This window comes from Tiliqua scincoides, chromosome 2, assembly GCF_035046505.1.
Source record: "Tiliqua scincoides isolate rTilSci1 chromosome 2, rTilSci1.hap2, whole genome shotgun sequence".
Taxonomy (NCBI): Eukaryota; Metazoa; Chordata; class Lepidosauria; order Squamata; family Scincidae; genus Tiliqua; species Tiliqua scincoides.
This window is the reverse complement of record NC_089822.1, coordinates 221,315,689-221,333,753: the sequence shown is the minus strand read 5'-3', so window position 1 is coordinate 221,333,753 and position 18,065 is coordinate 221,315,689. Positions and strand designations below refer to the sequence as shown.

Genomic DNA, 18,065 nt, shown 5'->3' with positions numbered 1-18,065 from the left:
AAATTCATTTATGTAAATTTATTCAAATTTTAAATGTAAATTAATTGTTTTTTTCCCTGGCCCCTGACACAGTGTCAGAGAGATGATGTGGCCCTCCTGACAAAATGTTTGGACACCCCTGGTCTATTATATGGGTGATTTTTTTTTTTACAGATTTCATTTTTTGACAAAAATGAGAAGGACAGAAAGTGGTGTTAAGTGTTTTTATTTCGTTATAACCCAACCCCCCCCCCCATCACACCTTTAGTTATAAGGTATTTCAATTCTGTCTCTGCAAAAGGTATGGAAAGAGATGACCTTCAGATCTCTTCCAGCTCTACAGTTCCATTGTTCTATACATTATAACTGATCTCTCAGAATAAAATATGCCATGAGCAAGGGCAGAGCAGACAGGGAGAAAGAGAAGGATCACTTACTCGCTCACCTCGGTCGCCCTTCTCTCCCTGAAAGAAGAAATAGCCACACGTCAACAAATGTTTTCTGTTTGGTTAGTACCCTGCTGTCTAATAATAGAAAGCAGTAGGTATTTATAGGAATAATACACACATAAAGACTGTAGAACTTCAGAAGAAATCCACAAGCAAGCACACAAGTGGGCTAAAAAAATATAGATAATGCTGGTGACCAGCTAGCTCTATAATTTCATGTTTGGTATAGGAAAACTGCAATGGACACATACATACATGAGAAACACTGGGGCACACAGTGAGGGCATACTTGTCGGACCAACCCAGATCCACCATACACACAGAATGGTACGGTTCAAGAACTCTTGCTATGTCACAGATGATGCTGAGATGCATCTCTCAGATTGTCTACTCCTTCACCGGTATTCCTAAAAACACTGCTACTTGGATTGATGTGTCCTATTGGGCCAGACCTGCACACTGGTCTGGTGACACATGGGCATTATGAAAAGCAGCATATGGAGAAATGGGAGTCACATTAGTCAAATGCACGTGCCAGACAAGGTATATCACTGCTTGCTTTGGTAAACCTTTATTGGCATATAAAAATCCATCGATAATAATAAATATAACAAGGCAAAGAGATACAACTTTATCAGTTATTAGCTTCTGGCCTTTGCCATAGAAACTGCCTGCAAAAATTCCGCCACCAAAATGGTGATGGAAGGGGAATAATCACTAAGAAGGATTGGGAAAGGATCAACGAGGGAAACGGGAAGAGAAGAAAGAAAAGGGCCAAGTAGGTGGGACCTGAGATTATGATTATCACTGTAAGGACAAGAAAGAGAAGGCATGTGGCCTGTTCGTTGCATGGAGGATATTCATGGGTTATGCAAGGACCCTCCTCTTCCCTCTCTCTCTCTCTGTATAGAAATGCAGATGGATCTGTATGCTTGCATAGTACCCAAAGGGACAAACTGTGTGTATGAACTACATAAGGTGCAACTGCTGAAGCACAACACAATATGAGGGAGGGAAAAGCTTACCTTGACAAACTTGCCAGAAGGTCCCACTGGGCCAGGAGGTCCAGGTTCACCGAATGGTCCCCTGGGCCCAGGGTTTCCAGGAGACCCAGGGTTTCCCTTGAGGCAGAGAGAAATTCAGAAATACACTTGGCAGCAACAGGGCCCTATCCACCAGGTACTATGAAGATTCTAATAAGACTGCTTAGCCAGTAGTGCAGGTATGCAGTTAAATTTCAGAGAGGCACTGGCTATACTTAAACAGCTATATGTTGCTATCAAAGAAGTATATATAGTAGAAGGAGCAAATCGTGAGGCATACATGAAGCCCTCAGGCAGCACACCTATCCTTCCTTTCCCTCCCCCACCCTTCAACCTACTGCTCTTCCTTTCTCTTTGATAGTACATACCGGGTTGCCAGGTTCCCCCTTCCGGCCAGGAATGCCACCTCCTCCATCGCCAATCACTCCAGGCTCTCCCTGCCAAAGACAAGAGGTCAAAGGTCATGGCAACATATTCTTCACAGATAAAGAAGGCCCTGGGAAACAGCTAACTTAACCCATTTCTGCCCAGCCCACAGGTGTACACATTTGATTCATGTTGCATATATACAACATTGGGCAGAAATGATTTACTCTTGCTAGTCTTGCTACTCTTGCTCATCCAGTTTGAAGAAGGTGATGAGCTTGAAAACTTGCTCTACTACCTTGTGACTTCTTGGTTGGTCATAATATTATGCTACTCTTGCTAGGGTAGCAAGAGTAGCACCATAGCTATATTATGACCAACCAAGAGGTCACAAGGTGGTAGAGCATGTTTTCAAGCTCATCACCTTCTTCAAACTGGATGCTAAGCAAAAAGAATGAAAATGGGTTGGGAAGAGAAAAAGATGCTGCTGTGCACAATGAAAAGCTCAAGTTTGAAGTCTGTAGCCATCTTTAGATGAAATAGAGGTGATGTTTTTGCAGACCACATGAGGTTAGACTAGACCTGGTGTAAAAAGCTGCACCAAGGCATGTTGGGGCTAAGGAACAATGGCTGATCTTCACTTCCCAAACCAGTAGATATTGAGGTCTGTTCCTAGCATGAATCGGAACAAACATGTCCTTTGTAAGGCAGAGAGCAGAAACAAAGAAAACTGTGGTAGCCATTCGATTAGTGAAAGGATTTGATCTGAGATGATGCAGAACAGAAACTGAAGGTGGATTAATAGAATTGGTGGGTGCCAACCAAGAAGGTTTCATATAGTACAGCCGATGTATGATCTGGACAAAAAGCTAGAAGACCACACAAATTATCCGGGACACTGTTGCACACTGTCCTCTAGTGTCCATGTGAGGAAGCAACATCTGGGAAGAGCAGTTCTGGTTGACACTTTACATCCAAAGAAGCAATTCCACGGCTACCAAAACCTCACGGCAGTTTGACCAGAACTTTCTGTATTCATTCTATGTACTCATTTGGGTTCCAACCAACACCAGACAGAAATGGCATTGCCTCACTGAGTTGTCAGGGCAAGAGAGATGCCTCATTTGCATCATGGTCCTGTCACCCAAGTAATAGAAACATGAACAGCGTGCTGTGAATTGCTGTGTTTTCTCTGTCTGTGGTCCCAGCCATGACTTATCTCCATTCTTATATCATGGTCTCAGAACAATGGTTCATCTTAGGCTTGCAGTTTGGAACTCAGTGGTTTAGATAGAAAGAGGCTGGCAAAATTTCTGCTAAATACTGGAATTCTTCATCAGCACTTTTGACTTGGTAGTGCTGCTTGAAATGGTCAAGGTAGATTCTCATGCATAGTGCTACACAGAGCAATTCTTATAGATCAAGCTCTCATAATACTTGATTGATTACATGTAAAGGTAATTTTAATTATGTTAATGGAATGGTTGTCTGTTACCAATAGTATTATTTAGGTTTTTAATCTTTCTTAGGAAAAATGATAAAAAAACCTACCTGAGCCAGGCAGGAAATCTCTCCACTTACCGGCTCACCTTTCTGTCCCTTTGGTGCAGCTGGACCCATTGGTCCACGTTCTCCCTAGAAGGCAAAAGGTAAGGCTAAGTAATGGCCCAATCCTATTGTAAGGAAGAACCAGCTTTGTGGCAGCACAGGGGGATGGCATGCCAGCAGGAAGGTCAGAGCCTTCCTGTGTGCACCGGTGGAGAAACTGAGGCCTGCTGGAGCAGGTAAGTCCAGTGCAAGGCTTGAACGGGGCAGGGGGAGGATGGTGAAGGGGGTTGAATGGAGCAGGTAGAGGGTGGAATGGGGGGGAGATGGGGCAAGGGTAAGTGGATTAGGCCCAGGAGGGGGGCGGGGCAGCGGCAGCTACAGTGTTGCATGCCAAATCCAAACTTCCTTACTGATCCACCTGCATGGGTCAATGTAGACTTGCACTAGTGATATCACTGGCACAGGTCTGAGTTGCTCCAAAGCAGCTGCTGAGACCTACCCTGTGGGAAGGGGACAAATGTTCCTTTACCCCAAGGAGACCTCCAGCAGAAGAAAACACCCTGCGGGGTGCAGTGTTGCCAATGCTGTTGCATTGTTGTGCGGGGATTGAGTTAGGATTGGGCAGAAAGATGCTCTGTAAGAGGCACTGGGAGATTAATGGAAATTGGACCCTTTACTCACAGGGTTTCCTCTGAGACCAGGAAGGCCAGTGTTGCCCTGGAAAAAAATAAACATAATGATGAACAAGGTTTTGTTTTTTTCCCTTCAGACAGGGATCCTAAAATTGAGAATTAAGAGTATGATGCAGAGGAGGGAGGGGCCTACTGACACTCTCCATCCTTCTCCAACTCACTCTTATTCCAGAACAAGTGATAGTAATTGTTGCCCCCACTATGGCTAAAACCATACAGAAGGGGCCTGCATTAGAGATCCTCTCTCCCAGATTCCCAGGAGGTTCCCCATAATGGATGTAGTAGCATATGACTACTGGTCACAAGAGCATGGCAACACACTGTTCACTGAGTCAGCCTAGCCAGGCGGGTTAAAGATCAAATTAAGAGGGACATTTACTGAAATAGAGATAGCAGGCAAAAAGGAAGGAATTACAAAATGAGCATAAATTAAAGGCACTGGGGAGGTGAGGCACAGTTCTTACAGTGCAGTGGAATTTAGGGAGGCAAGCATAAAAGAAACAGAAAATCTGATGCAACTTTCTAGACCCCACTCTTGATCTTGGTTTCCATGTGTCATGGCACCTCTCTCCCTGAAAGGTGGGCTGGATCCTGAAAATGCACCTGTCAATCAGAGTCAAGATAAAGCACCAAGAGCTGCATCTTATATACCCATTGTTAAATAATGTCACTGTACTGCCTCATTTGTCAAGGCATGTTCACCTGCATCTTTGGACCTGGATCAGTTGAGTAGCAGTGCTCTCATTGGTGTCAGCACCTGTGGGAAGGACAGCTAAACTGATGCCTTCTGGGCAGAGATGTAGTTAGCAGTTCCATCATGGGGGAGACACAATGAGCTCTTGCACCAGGTGACAGAAACCTTAGTGACGCCTCTGCTTCTGGGATGAAGGAGCTTAATTCCTAAACAAGCAACCGTGTGATGTCTCCTAATGGAGGTAATCCTGAAGCGATCACTATCCTGAATGGATTGTCACTAGCCCATTTGGGGCAGAGAATGGGGAAATTATGTGGTTTTCACCATAGAGATGAAGCATGCAAGGCCATAATTTATGAATACTGATGAAGATTCAAACAAGTTAAAGGAGGTTAGCATTAGCAACTGGTTGCAAGATAATGACGGATGAAGTCAACCAATGTCTCAGTGCAGCAAAGCATTATGGAAAAAGGGGGACACCTCTGCATGTAATCATCGACTGCAAGATGTCCAGACATAAAAGTGCAACTTACTGGTTGGCCAGGAGACCCAGGGTTACCAGGACGACCTGGAGCCCCTGGCACTCCATCTGCTCCTGGGAATCCCTAGAAGAAAAGGGACACATTAAGAACACATCTTGGAAGAGACTGATTTATTCATCTACTGAATTTCACATTTCAGAATAAAAAATGTATTTACACATACACATTAAGTGCACATGGTAGTGCAACAAATACTTAGAAAAATGCAAAGCTCAGGTATAGAACACAGACATGGTCACAAGGGATTCTCAATTCCCTCAAGAGATGGTTCACACATGCATGTCCATCACTTGCCTACTATCAGTCATCAAACGGAAGAATGCACGTATAATAACAGATTGATCAGTACTGTATAGCTAGTACTATCATTTCACAGAGCCTCAAGTTTCAAACCCATCCCCTTTCACTACTTCTGAAATAGAAGCAATTCACAAGTTTGGCCAAGAATTATCCGGTGTTGAATAATCAAGTGCATGTGTGAATCATGTGTTCTCCTTAATTTAAATTTGTTAAGAAGTCAGAGCCAAGCATTACACTCTGGGATTGCCATGCTGGAGAGGATTCAGAGGATTATAAATGGTTTGGAACACACAACACAGAAGAAAGGGCTAAAGGAAATGAATACAATTAAGGAAAATATGGCAGCAATTTTCAAACATCTAAAAGACTGCTGTAGGGGAGAATAACTGATTTCCAGAGTCAGCCAATACCATGCAATGTGTCCAAGTTGAAAGAGAGCAGTTTTACACTGGATATCAGCAAAACGTCCTAGATACAGGGAGAGTTGAACAAGCTGGTGAATCTTTTTTTCACGGGAAGTTTTAAAATGGAGAATGGCTGAGCATCTGAGGTAGAGAATTCTTTCCTGTATTGAACTGATTGAACTGATCTGGGATTGCTTGGAGGCTTCTTTCTCTACTACGGATTTCAAGGCCTAATTCTCACTGAGACAGTAAGCCTGTGTCTGGGCTGTACCATTTCAGGCTGTTGGGCTCAAACTACTGAGTGCTGCTCCGTACAAAAGAAAACCTCTGCACAAAGAAAACAAGCACATCAGAGAGAAGAGTTCTAGCCAAGTGTTTTCCCTAACAGGTTAATTGTCTCCATTCAGGATACATTTTGTTTGGAGAAGCATTTGGACATGTGAGCTCCAGCTCAGTGGAGGACCCAGAGGGGAGCAAGAGAGGCAAATGCCCCAGGGTTCCAACCAATGCCAGCCTCACCCCCCTCCACCGCCCATTGGTCTTTTTTTTTTTTAAGGTGAAAGACGCTGGCAGCTCCAGCAGCTTCTTTAGTTTTTTTTAAAAACCCTCCTTCCAATGAAGGAGGGGGCAGGTCAGAATTGCTGCCAGAGAGGCAGTGAGATGCTGCCAATCCAGCAGTGATTCAGCGCAGGACTGAGTCACCCTCCCTCCTTTATAGGAGGAGAAAAAAGAGGCATCTTAGAACATCAGTGTGTCGGGAGTCACAACTCCCGGCCTGCAGACACTCTAGGGTGCCCCTTTCCTCCTATAAATTAACAGCATGCTGGGAGCAGCAATGCTCTGAGGGCTGCCCCTCTCCCCTCTCCTTCAAGGGGAGAAGAGGAGGGCGGCGCTCAGACTAGTGGGAAACTGCACTGAGAATAGCTGTGCTCCTGCAGCCACTCTTGGCATGGTTCCTAGTCACATCTGAGGGGCACCCCCTCTCTTCACCTTTAAGGGAAGGGGGAGACCTTCAGAGCGGCGCGGAAGAATTTTGGAGATGCGTGCCACTTCTCAGGCCCCGACAAAGCTTTCCACGCCACTTGTAAGCGACATGAAGGGCTCCATCAGAGCACTTTGGGGGCCACTGGAAGCAGCACTCAGGAGGCGAGTGCCACCCACTTCCTGGAAGTGCCACTCGTCTCTGTGCTGGGTGCCACTTCCAGCGGCCCCAAAACGCTCTGATGGAACCCTTCACACCACTTACAAGTGGCATGGAAGGCTCCATTGTGGCCTGGGCTGCCTTCTTCTACCCTCCTTTTTTTCAAAGGGGAAACGGAGGAGGCAGCTGCGCTGAAGTAACTGAAGAGATGATGACGTCACTGGGACGTTACTTCTGGGTCAGGGGCGGCAAAGGTAGAGGTGGCCTCAGGTGCAGGAAAGTCCAGGACCACCTCTGCCCCTGTCTTGACACAGATACAGCTTTACAGTCTTGAGAATTAGGCTGTAGACTGACTTGCTTATAGATTATTTACTACTATTATTTACTACATTTGTATCCCACCTTTCTCTCCAAAGGAACCCAAGGCTGCTCAGCCAAATTTTCATATATGTAAAGATTCATCCTGAGTTTTTGGTTTCAAAGAAATACATGTAGGTGATTTGTAGGAGGGTAATGTGTGACAGTCACAATTAAAAAATATTGCCTTTCCAGAGAGTTAAGTGCTCAGAACCCCTATGGTATTCAGAGCTTCCATGGAGCATTAGAGACCAATCGTAAGTCCCACTGGTCTCAGCTGAGTATACCTAGGATTGCAGTTCTAGAATGAAGGAGATCAAGGATCACCTAGTTCATCCTTTACTCAAAGGGAAGACTGCCACTCACCAACCTCACAATGCAATCCAAACTACACAGTGTACTCCGAGCAAAAGGCAGATGAACTATAGGGATCTACCTGCAGAGCAGATAACTGCAGATGACTCAAGCAAACATTCTAAGCCATACATTGCAAAGGAAGGCAGAAAACTCCTGGGGAGGGGGTAGGCAGCAGTGTTTTGGTTACATTCCCCAAAATGATTTCATCAGTCAAAGCACAATAGACATAAACTCTCCAGAAAATGATGCACCCAGAGGAATTATCTAGTCCAGGGGTGTCAAACTCATTTCATACAGAGGGCCAAATAGCATTCATGATTCCTGCTGAGGGCCGAAAGTGATGTCATTAGGCAGGAAGTGATGTCATTAAACAGTTGAGGACCAAAAATAAGCACTTTCTCTCACTTGGGAACTCATTAGCTGCAAATGACAGAAGAGAAAATATACATATCTTGATCATATTCAAGATATGGGAAAGCTCAATTTTCAAGTGGGCTGCCCTTTCAGCAGTAACACCTAAGCATGGCTCAGCAGCTGAGAGCCTGAGGGCCAGATAAAAAGCTTCTGCAGGCCGCATCCAGCCCCCGGGCCTTATGTTTGACACCCTGCTCTAGTCTATGGTACAAACTGGAATAGGTTGCTGCGGAGGAACTCAGATTATGTGAGATGCTGGGAGTACCCACCCTTTCTCCTTTCTCGCCAAATCCCCCAGTGGCTTCACCTGGGGGACCCCGAGGTCCCATGGGACCTGGAAGGCCTGGAATCCCATTACGCCCCTGGAAAGAAAAAGGAGAAAAATTATAAGATCAGCTTCCTTCTCCCTCCTTATATCAAAAGCAAAATGTGGTCTTTCTATATTCATTATATCCACCCCATCCTTGACGGATACAACCAAAGAAAAGTGAGGGCAATTAGCAATGATAAGAAATTTCAAGGGTAGTGGTGCTGGTGGGCAGGATAGTGAAAATGAACATACACACATACATACAGCTTCTGCCGCAGTATTGGTTTTGAACAGCATCAAGTCACGCTCCTTCTGACCAGATTAGTGACGCAGTATATGATACCTTAGAAAAGTCTCTCAGAACCCTAAGCTCTGTTGGCACCAATATGGAACGGGATCTCTTTGGAATGGGATCACAGGTTTAAGGAGGGGCTGTGGCTCAGTGGCAGAATACCTGCTTTGCATGCAGAAGATCCCAAGTTCAATCCCTAACATCACCAGGTAGGGCAGAGAAAATTTCTTCCTGTACTGGGGATTGCTTTCCAAGATATTTCTGATCAAAACAGAAAGTCAGTGAGGGGAACTGAGGGTACTTATTGCTGTGTTGAAATGTCGAGGTGACTTGTGCTGCCTCACGTGATGTGGGATGGTTTGGGCTGGCCCAGTGGTAGAACTAGTTGGAATTCAAAGTGCCTATGGGCTTCTCCTGGAGCATCAGTGAAATCCATTCACAAATACCCCTGGAAAACAGTGCAACTTGGAAGCATTTCAGAGGAAGTCTTATCCATGCTATGTAGTATATGCTATGTAGCATGCTATGTAACCCCTGCTAACTGAGTAAGAGGCACTTTTTCAAGTGGGTGCTCCTCTTTTTTTAGAGGAGTGTCTCTCCTCACCCCAGCAGTGTCTGTTCTAGTGGCTGTCTGCTGGTGTTCTTTTGCATCTTTTTAGATTGTGAGCCCTTTTGGGACAGGGAGCCATTTAGTTATTTGATTTTTCTCTGTAAACTGCTTTGTGAACTTTTAGTTGAAAAGCGGTATATAAATACTGTTAATAATAATAATAATAATAATAATAATAATAATAATAATAATAATAATAATAATAATAATAATAATAATAATAATAATAATGCTAACTGGGCAGACAGGCACTTTTTCAATTGGTGCTTCTCTTATATTTAGCAGTGGGAGAGTAACTGTGCCGAATAATAGGCAGGTGGGTGGAAAGGGTCCTTGGAGAACGTGACGAGCCTAGAGGTGCTTAGAAAGCTACTTATTATTTTGCAAAGAGAATAAAGTATCAGAACACATCCTCTCCAATTGTCCAAATCCTTTTAAAATTTATACTGAATCCCGCAAGAGGATGGCCTTCTGGCAATGGCAGTCCAGCAATGAGATGAGACTGAAGAAGCTAAATTAACCCCAAGTTTAAAAATGGCCTGGTTTAAGAAAAAAAAAAGTAAGAGCAATAACTTCTCTGCAATTCAGACAGAGATGATGCCAGAAGGTCTGAAGATCAGCAGGCCAAAGAGGGAGGGGCTCCAGGCAAGAGAGCAGGCCCTAAAGGGCAGGATCAGCTCTGTCCCAGGTTGTTCAAGTCAAGGAATTCCAAAGAAGAGAAGGCATTACCGGTTCTCCAGGAGGGCCAGGGAGTCCCATGCGTCCTTTCCGTCCCTGCAAAAATGGCCAGAGGCATGAGTGGCAGGAATAATCCACTTGGGATCCCCTTTCCAGTAGATCTCAGATACTCACAATTTCACCAGGCTCTCCTTTCTCACCCTGCAGAAAAGAGTAAAAAAGTGCCCACTGATGGTGGCAAACTGGCCACAGTCACTCAAGCAGCTTTCCCCCCACCACAGTCCTCCCAGTGAATACTTCCAGGAAATTCATAATCAAAAACACCCCTCCCTCTCCCTGGAGTCAGGGGTGGGCATTGCTGGGCAACTGCCAAGAGCCCACAGTCCTCAGAATGGCCAACCGCTGATCTCTGAGTTGTTCTCTGTACACATAAACCTCATTTACTGGTGGTAGAGGAGGAATGACTCTCTTGGGGCTCATCCAGGTAGGAGGGGATCCATGAAGGGCAGTTTGCTGAGAATTCGCTGCAGCCAACCCTGCCTTTCCCCTCCAATTTTATCTTTCAGTGTGGTAGAATGGAGCATTACACCATCATTGCTGAAAAGGACCCCCCTTCATCATGGAACCTCCATGCCCCCTCTTTTCCAGAGGATCTGGACTCCTCTTGCACATCTTTCAATACTTTATAGATGTTAGATTACCTGCCAGAGATGGGGAAGCCTAAAAGTCTTGGCAGGGCAGAACTGATTCTTTCACAACTCTCACCTACCCTTGGCTCAGATTCATACATAGCGAGAGCTTGAAGGGCACTTTTCTGGTCGTTCTCAGAATCTAGTAGGGAACAATAAGGCTGAGTACAGCCTTGACAAGCACAAGAATTTCCCCTCACCACTGCGTCATGTGTGGTCCCTTTTTAATGGCTTTGAAAAGCTGACCTGTTTTCTAACCTTAAAGAGTTTTCCCTCCCATTCTTCTCTGCCTGCGGGGAGATCTTTTGCTCATTAGAGAACTTTTTGCAGTTCAGTACTCAAACAGAATAGCTGACTTACCCTGGGACAGTGCACTGCACAGGGCTCTGGTCTAGGCTGGAGCAGGAGGGAGAGAGAGAGGAAAAAATAACCAGTGTTAGACTACTGCCAGGACCTGCCTTGTCCCACAGAAAATCTCCCCTTCAGAGGAGGCACAGGAACCTGCTGATAGCTCCCAGCACAGTCAAGGACCAAAAATAACTCTTAACTTCAGAGGAACAGCCCAAGGCTTTCACCCCCAAGTCACTATGCCTGATTTAACACCCACTCCAGCTCCATCTCTGCCCCAAAGCCTGTGTCTGCTATCTCCAAGAGCAGAGATGACAACGGGCCTGTGTCACAGGCCAGAGCCAAAGTCACAGTACTTGCTTGGCAGTTGAGGTCTCCCTTCCATTTAAGAATAATCAAAAGGAAGAGAGAACAGGTAGTTAACACCTATTCTGGATCAAAGCCCTATTGAGGTTCCAGGAAGGAAGTGCAGAATCTACTATAAAGCTCTGCCTGTAACTCACTGATGCAACAGCTCCAGAAGGATGACATTGCAAGTCCAGTTTGGCCAGAGAGCATTCCTGCTGATCCAGACCTCTTGACTGTTACACGGTCAGTATTTTTTCTCTGTTTATTTCTTTTAATTCAAGGTGTGCAGGAGGCACACAGGTATACAGGTATACAGGCACACAGGTATACAGGTGTACTTGGTGCCTAGAGAGCAAAGGCCAGACTGGTTATGTGGCTATTTACAGGACTGGTGGCAGGAGACCACAGGTCCATAGGTTTTTCATGAAACCACATAGTCACCTCTCACCCTTCCTTAACTGATCTCTGGGAGACAAGTGCTCCAAATTTGAATGGAGAGGACTTTACTCCATAAATTCAAATGCAGTTTTCACATCTCTAAAATTCAAATGAAGTCTACCATTTCCAAATCTTGCTAAGATAGCGTATTTGCTACCTCATCTGGTACATATTTGATGCCTTTGGTACAGCCACCTCCTAAGGATTCCTGAGCTTGGAAAAACAACTTTTACAAAACCAAAGAAAGTTTTCACACCTTCACCAACCCCATGATTGAGCCAAAACCTAGGAGCAAGCCAACAGCGCTCCAATTAGCCACCACCACTGTACAAGACACTCTCTGTTTAGGGCTGGCATTGGACCCAGGGCAAAATTCCTGATTGCCCCCCTTCCTAAATGCATTAGGGTAATAGAAGTGAACTGAGAGTGGATTAAAGCTGGATTAATGCAAATGCTCCCTGTATTGGTGGACCAAACTCTTTTCCAATCACTGCCTCATTCATTTGCTTCCAGTACTAGATCCTTTCAAATGCTTAGGAAATGTCATGTAGATTCATGAGCAATACTCTCTGCCTTACCTCTTGTGTGGTGGATGCCCCACAGAGTGCACTGGCAAGTTCCTCTTCCACCTCCAACAGACTGCTTGAGTCCCTCACAAAGAAAACATTGCGTAGGTCTTCATTGGTTACCAGGCGGCGCAACTGCTCGCGATCAGCTCCATTCATGCCCACTGCCAGCACCTGGATCCCTGCCAAAAAAGAGTTCAGTCAATAGAGCAGCTAGGTATGGTAGACAGCAGTTCAAAAGAAGAGACTCATTGCACTGGAAACCCACCTAACTCTTCCAAAAGCAAGATTTCAGCCAGAGGCAGCCAAACTGTATCCAAGTAAGCAACACAAAGTCAATGACGATTGTTCAAAGTGTAGACTGATCAGCTAGTAGCATTCATGGTTCACTCAATGCCATGCTGTGCTTTAAGGACATGGTCACATGCAGTGGTTTCTAAGAAGGCCACTGCATCCTTTCAGAATTACACATTCCATAGTTAGAGTGAATATTCTTCTCTATCTTCTAATGCCTTCCCAAAGGTATTAGAAGGTACAACTCCAAAGACCTGAATCTCACCTGCTGCCTTGATCTCCCTGGCTGGCCCAATGGCATCATCACCTGAGGGCCCATCTGCCAGTATTACCAGAGTTGCTGGAACACCCGGTCTGCGTCCTGCACTGGGACTCAGCATGTAGTCCTTGGCAAAATTAATGGCAGCTCCTACAGAGTTCAAAGAGAAGGACAGATACCATAAAGAAAAGCCACACATATAGACACTAGCATCTTAGATCTAAAATAATTCAACTTTGGTTGGTTTGCTGCCTTGGAGCTTCAGTGTATTTCATGGCACCACAAAGACAGAAGGTATGAGAAATGCAAAGCCTAGACAGCCCCAGAAGACCGTTTGGACTTCTGTGACATAAAAGTTAGAGCTCCCAACCCACTGACAGGAAATGTTCCAACATAAGAATAGCATTGATGGAGCAGGCCAAGGGACCATCTAGTTCTGTATCTCACAGTACCTACCAGATGCCTCAGGGAGCACAAACAGCAAGATAAACTGCATCCTGTTGCCACCCCCTTGCATCTGGCAAGATGGGCCACCTCTAACACCTAGAGATTGCATACAATCATCATGGCTTGTAAATAGGTGTGGGCCTCAGCAGATGCCCTGTCATGCCACCCGCTCCTGATGTCAGTCCTGTTCATTGTCAAGGTATCAGAAGCAGCCCCTTGCAGCTTCCCATTCTACTCACTTCAGGTCTTCAGGACTTGACTTACCAAGCCGCCCCCACACAGGAATCAGTGGGAATGTGGCAGCCTCTTTGCTGAATTCCCAGAGAAATAAGCCTCTGGTTTCCTAATGGAATTTGCACCCATTTCCTCAGGGTCCTCTTACCAATGGCATTGCCACTAGGCTCCTCATAGCGCAACGAGCGGATATGCTGCAGGACGGTGGCAAGGTCACTAGAGCGGTTGATTGGGAGTAATGGGAGGCTGCGGTAGCTGTAAATCACAATGCCAACCTAGTTGAGGAGAGGGAAAAAAGAGAGCCTGAGCCAGTGAGATGCCTGGAAGAGAAAGTCATAGCAGAAGTACAGTGAGGGGAGGTTTAAGGAAAAGGTAACATTTTGGTACCATTGGAAACTCAGGAATAAGGCACATGCATGTCACCTTCCCTCATCATTACAGGGTAGAAAGGTTGGATTCACAAATGAAAGACATCATTCAAATGGCTGCTTAAAACACAACAACTTCCACATAGCAAGTCACTTGTGTTAGCTGCTCTTCACACTACCTATTTTCACCTTACTCTCACAAACAAAAAAATATGTGGTTTTGAAAATCACCACAACTGCAGAGGCACCGCTTTACACAAATGCCTTGCCATGCGGAAAAACCACAGCCTTTGCTTTTCCAAGGGGTTACACACACAGCCCAAGTGAATGAGGCAAAAATTCCTGGTTGTAGGCACAGCTGCCAGACCCTTGTTTGTTACCTGGGTGGCACCAGGGCCCAGCTGGCCCAGGGCAGACACAATGTTGGAGAGGAAGCTTTGTACATTCTCAGCATTGAAGGCATTGTCTCGAGTTGCATGTACGAGAAAGACTATGTCACTGCGGGAGTCTCGGCAGACTGCAGAGGAAAGGTTTCAAAATTAGGGGAAGACGCCACACAGAGCCAAGGGAACATAATGGAACCAAGGGAATATAAACACAAGACAGTTCCCCTCCATTCATTCTCAAACGAATGAAATAGAAAGGAAAAAGCTCTCTACTTACATGGGCTTACTTCTTATTCTCTGACCAAATGGTTTTGGTTCATGGTATACAACTGATTTCTGTGGTAGTCAAAGGTCCAGAAGGAACTGCTCAAGCAACACTAACAGCGCAGTCCTAACTTGCGCTGGAAACAGGTAGGCCAGGAGGTCTGTGCTGTATCCAGTGCAAGATTGGGGCCAGAATCGGCTCAGCCTGAGGCAAGGAGAAACTCTTCCCCTTACCCCAGGGTAAGCCACCACAACCCAAATGGGTTTCCTTTGACTTGCGCCACCTCAGGAGGTGAGGAGCCCGAGGAGAATGGAGCAGCTTGGAGCCGCTTTGCACTACTCAGGGAACAGTTTTGGGATCTGGCATAACTGCTGGGTCCCAGCCCTGTCTCCCACTTCTCGCCCGTCTACCCGAGGACCCCCAGCCCTCCCCTCGCCCTGAAATGAGTCCTCCCTGCCTCCTTCCTGTCCTCCTTAGATTCCTAAGCCAGTCAAGCTTGGCCATCGCAAACTCACTGTCCCCAGGGTTCATGACAGTACAATTAGGCCAGCCGGCCTAACCATCTCTAGAGCGGCGTGAAAGTGCTTTACAGCATTTTCGCTACACCCCTGGGCCGGCGCAAGGGACTTGTGCTGGCCTAACTACTAGTTCAGATTGCATCCTAAATTGATTTAGTCCTAGCAGCTAGGACTAGGTCAGGAAAGAGAAGGACAAATAGAGTGAACATACTTACCATATTTTTTGCTCCATAAGACGCACTTTTTCCCCCCCAAAAAGTGGGGGGGGGGAAGTGTGTGCGTCTTATGGAGCGAATACTGCAAAGCTGCAGGCATTCTCAGGGCAGCAGAGCCTCCTTGGCAGGTGCTTCTGCCCCTGACCAGGGTCCTGCCTTTGCTCAATGGTAATGCAAATGTAAGCGCTCAATGGTAATGCAAATGTTCATAGCTTAGTGACAATGCACTTGCAGAAAAATACTACAGTACCTCATTCTACCAGTGCAAGGATGATAAAGCAGAAAAGGCTAGCATATAAAATTCCTTTTAAACTAGAGGTAGTAAAATATGCTAAGGAGCATGGAAACAGAGCAGCGGAGAGACATATTTTATTACACTATTTGGTTCAGAATATTTTTTTTCCTGTTTTCCTCCTCTAAAAACTAGGTGCGTCTTATGGTCAGGTGCGTCTTATAGAGCGAAAAATACGGTATGCTGATAGTCCATGCCCAAGGTAGTTTATGTGGAAAATGGTTTATGTGAATAGAATGCGTGAATGAAAGAAAGTAGAAACGTCCTTTTCCTAGACGGTGGGCACAGGCCTTGGACTCGAAAGAGGAGCAGACTTTTATATGGCTCCCAATAGCAAAACCTCACCTGTACGATCAGTAACAGAAGACTCAGCACCTGTGACACTCCCAAACAGTGGGCGGATGGTGAAGGTGTATCTCTCACCCAATCGCAGACCTGACACTTGGTGAGAAGTTGCTGATGCGGGTAGTGTTCTTTGTGCATCTCCTCCAACTGAAACAAAGTAAAGAGTATTAACATGGACCATTTCAAAGAGAGAGAGATTGGTCTAATGTGGACGCTGGTCCACTCTGTGTGAGGGCTTGAGCCTGCGATGGGTCTTTAACTGGCAACCTAAGCTAAGTCCCGTGGGGATTCAGCTTGTGCACCATCATCTAGCAATGATCAAAGGCTGGAACTGCAAGAAGACCAAGGATGGAAATGTGAGAGATTCAGGAAGACCAGCAAAGAAAGCCTCATGTACTAACAGGCCAAGTAGGTCAGATGATGCTCCCTGAGCCCCATAAGAACTCCCAGGTTTGCTTGCTGGTATGGCAACAAGAAGATCTACCCTCCTGCATTCCCCACTCCTACCTTCAGCTGCATAGGGACTGATACTGTGATGCCCCATTAACCAGGGCCAGTCCACCCAAGAGGCTTATTGGTCACCTCAGGCAGCAGATTGGTGCAGGGTGCAAATCTCTGTCTGCTTACTTGCCTCCATTGCCCCTATGTCTCCTTCCACTCCCTGGATTGAAAAGTGAGGGCCAAAGAAGAAGAGGAAATGTGGAGGGAAGGGCAGTGCTGAGCTAGAACACTGGAGAGTGGCAGTAGCAGAAGCTGGCACATCATTGGGGAAGGGGCAGTGGTGAGCTGGAATGAGTGTTGCCCTGGGGCATGCCTTCCAAGACAGCCTCCTGAACTGTAACCCTCTAAACATGAATGGAGCTCCTCTATTCATGTCTAGAGAGTGTTCTGAGGCCTCTGGAAGGCCTTAGAATGTCACTTTCGGTTCTTCAGGACAAACTGGGAGTGATGTTCTATGGTCTTCTGGAGGTGTCAGAACACCCTCCGGATGTGACTGGATCACAGTGGGCGCGGGGCAGTGTTGCCGCTCCCAAAACTGTGCTGCCTGGGAGCCAAGCATTCCCTCAGTCCTCCCCTTAGCTGCACAAGTGGGAAGGGGGCAGCATTTAACATGCTATCTCAGGTGACAGGAGGTCAGCCTTGTCCATCAACATTTACTGTTCCGAAATCTCCATGCCCCAGATTGGTCCTCCACTATAAAGTCATTACCTCGTAGAGATTTCCATGTGAGGAGATAGCCAGTGGCTCTAGGGACAGGAGTCCAGGTCAAAGTGATGGAATCCTTCTGAGTCTCTGACACTTGAAAATTGGTCACACGGCCCACAGCTTCTAGAAAAAAGAAAACAAGTTAAAAAGATGCTTTTATCCTGGAGGCCGAAGGGCAAATTCCTGCCTCCCCTTAGAGAGCCCGCTTTGTATGCATGACTGTTGACAGCAGTTATAGCACTAGGAATACATCTTTCGTTGTGCCATGAACTCCTCTGGGGAGTGTTTACAGGCCCAAACACAACAGTGGCTATTAGCAGTAATTGTACCTACTGTGTGCAAGTGACAGAATTGTCATCATAAACATGTTGAATACTGTGGGGCCACTGGGGTTGGGGGGGAGGAGAAGGGAAGCACCATATACACAACTGGTTACTACTGGCTTATTATAACCATATATCTGTTTGAGCACTATCCTGGCAGTCCAGAAATTCAATACAGAGAAATGCAAAATAAATAATAAATGAAATGCCAGTGCCTTTTGTACATCATTCTGTAATCTAGCACAACTGCTTTTTTTTTTTAAGATCAGTATGTTCTGATGCAAACATTAGCATTTTGATTGATTTACTTTCTATTTCTTGATGCCCTGCCTCTCTTTAACAACCCAG

At 45.9% G+C, this 18,065-nt stretch overlaps 1 protein-coding gene across 1 annotated transcript in view; it reads right to left on the bottom strand.

Annotated features, from left to right (window-relative positions):
- COL7A1 (collagen type VII alpha 1 chain) overlaps window positions 1-18,065 on the bottom strand; it is a 133,697-nt gene that overhangs the window by 76,339 nt on the left and 39,293 nt on the right. The window contains exons 25-37 of the mRNA XM_066612976.1: window positions 17,398-17,517; window positions 16,189-16,335; window positions 14,548-14,684; window positions 13,948-14,074; window positions 13,125-13,268; window positions 12,578-12,747; window positions 10,228-10,272; window positions 8,556-8,648; window positions 5,305-5,376; window positions 3,419-3,472; window positions 1,840-1,908; window positions 1,454-1,549; window positions 417-443 (exon numbers count right to left, since the gene is read on the bottom strand). Of these exons, the coding sequence (XP_066469073.1) occupies window positions 417-443; window positions 1,454-1,549; window positions 1,840-1,908; window positions 3,419-3,472; window positions 5,305-5,376; window positions 8,556-8,648; window positions 10,228-10,272; window positions 12,578-12,747; window positions 13,125-13,268; window positions 13,948-14,074; window positions 14,548-14,684; window positions 16,189-16,335; window positions 17,398-17,517 (1,301 nt within the window). The remainder of the gene's footprint in view (window positions 1-416; window positions 444-1,453; window positions 1,550-1,839; window positions 1,909-3,418; window positions 3,473-5,304; window positions 5,377-8,555; window positions 8,649-10,227; window positions 10,273-12,577; window positions 12,748-13,124; window positions 13,269-13,947; window positions 14,075-14,547; window positions 14,685-16,188; window positions 16,336-17,397; window positions 17,518-18,065) is intronic.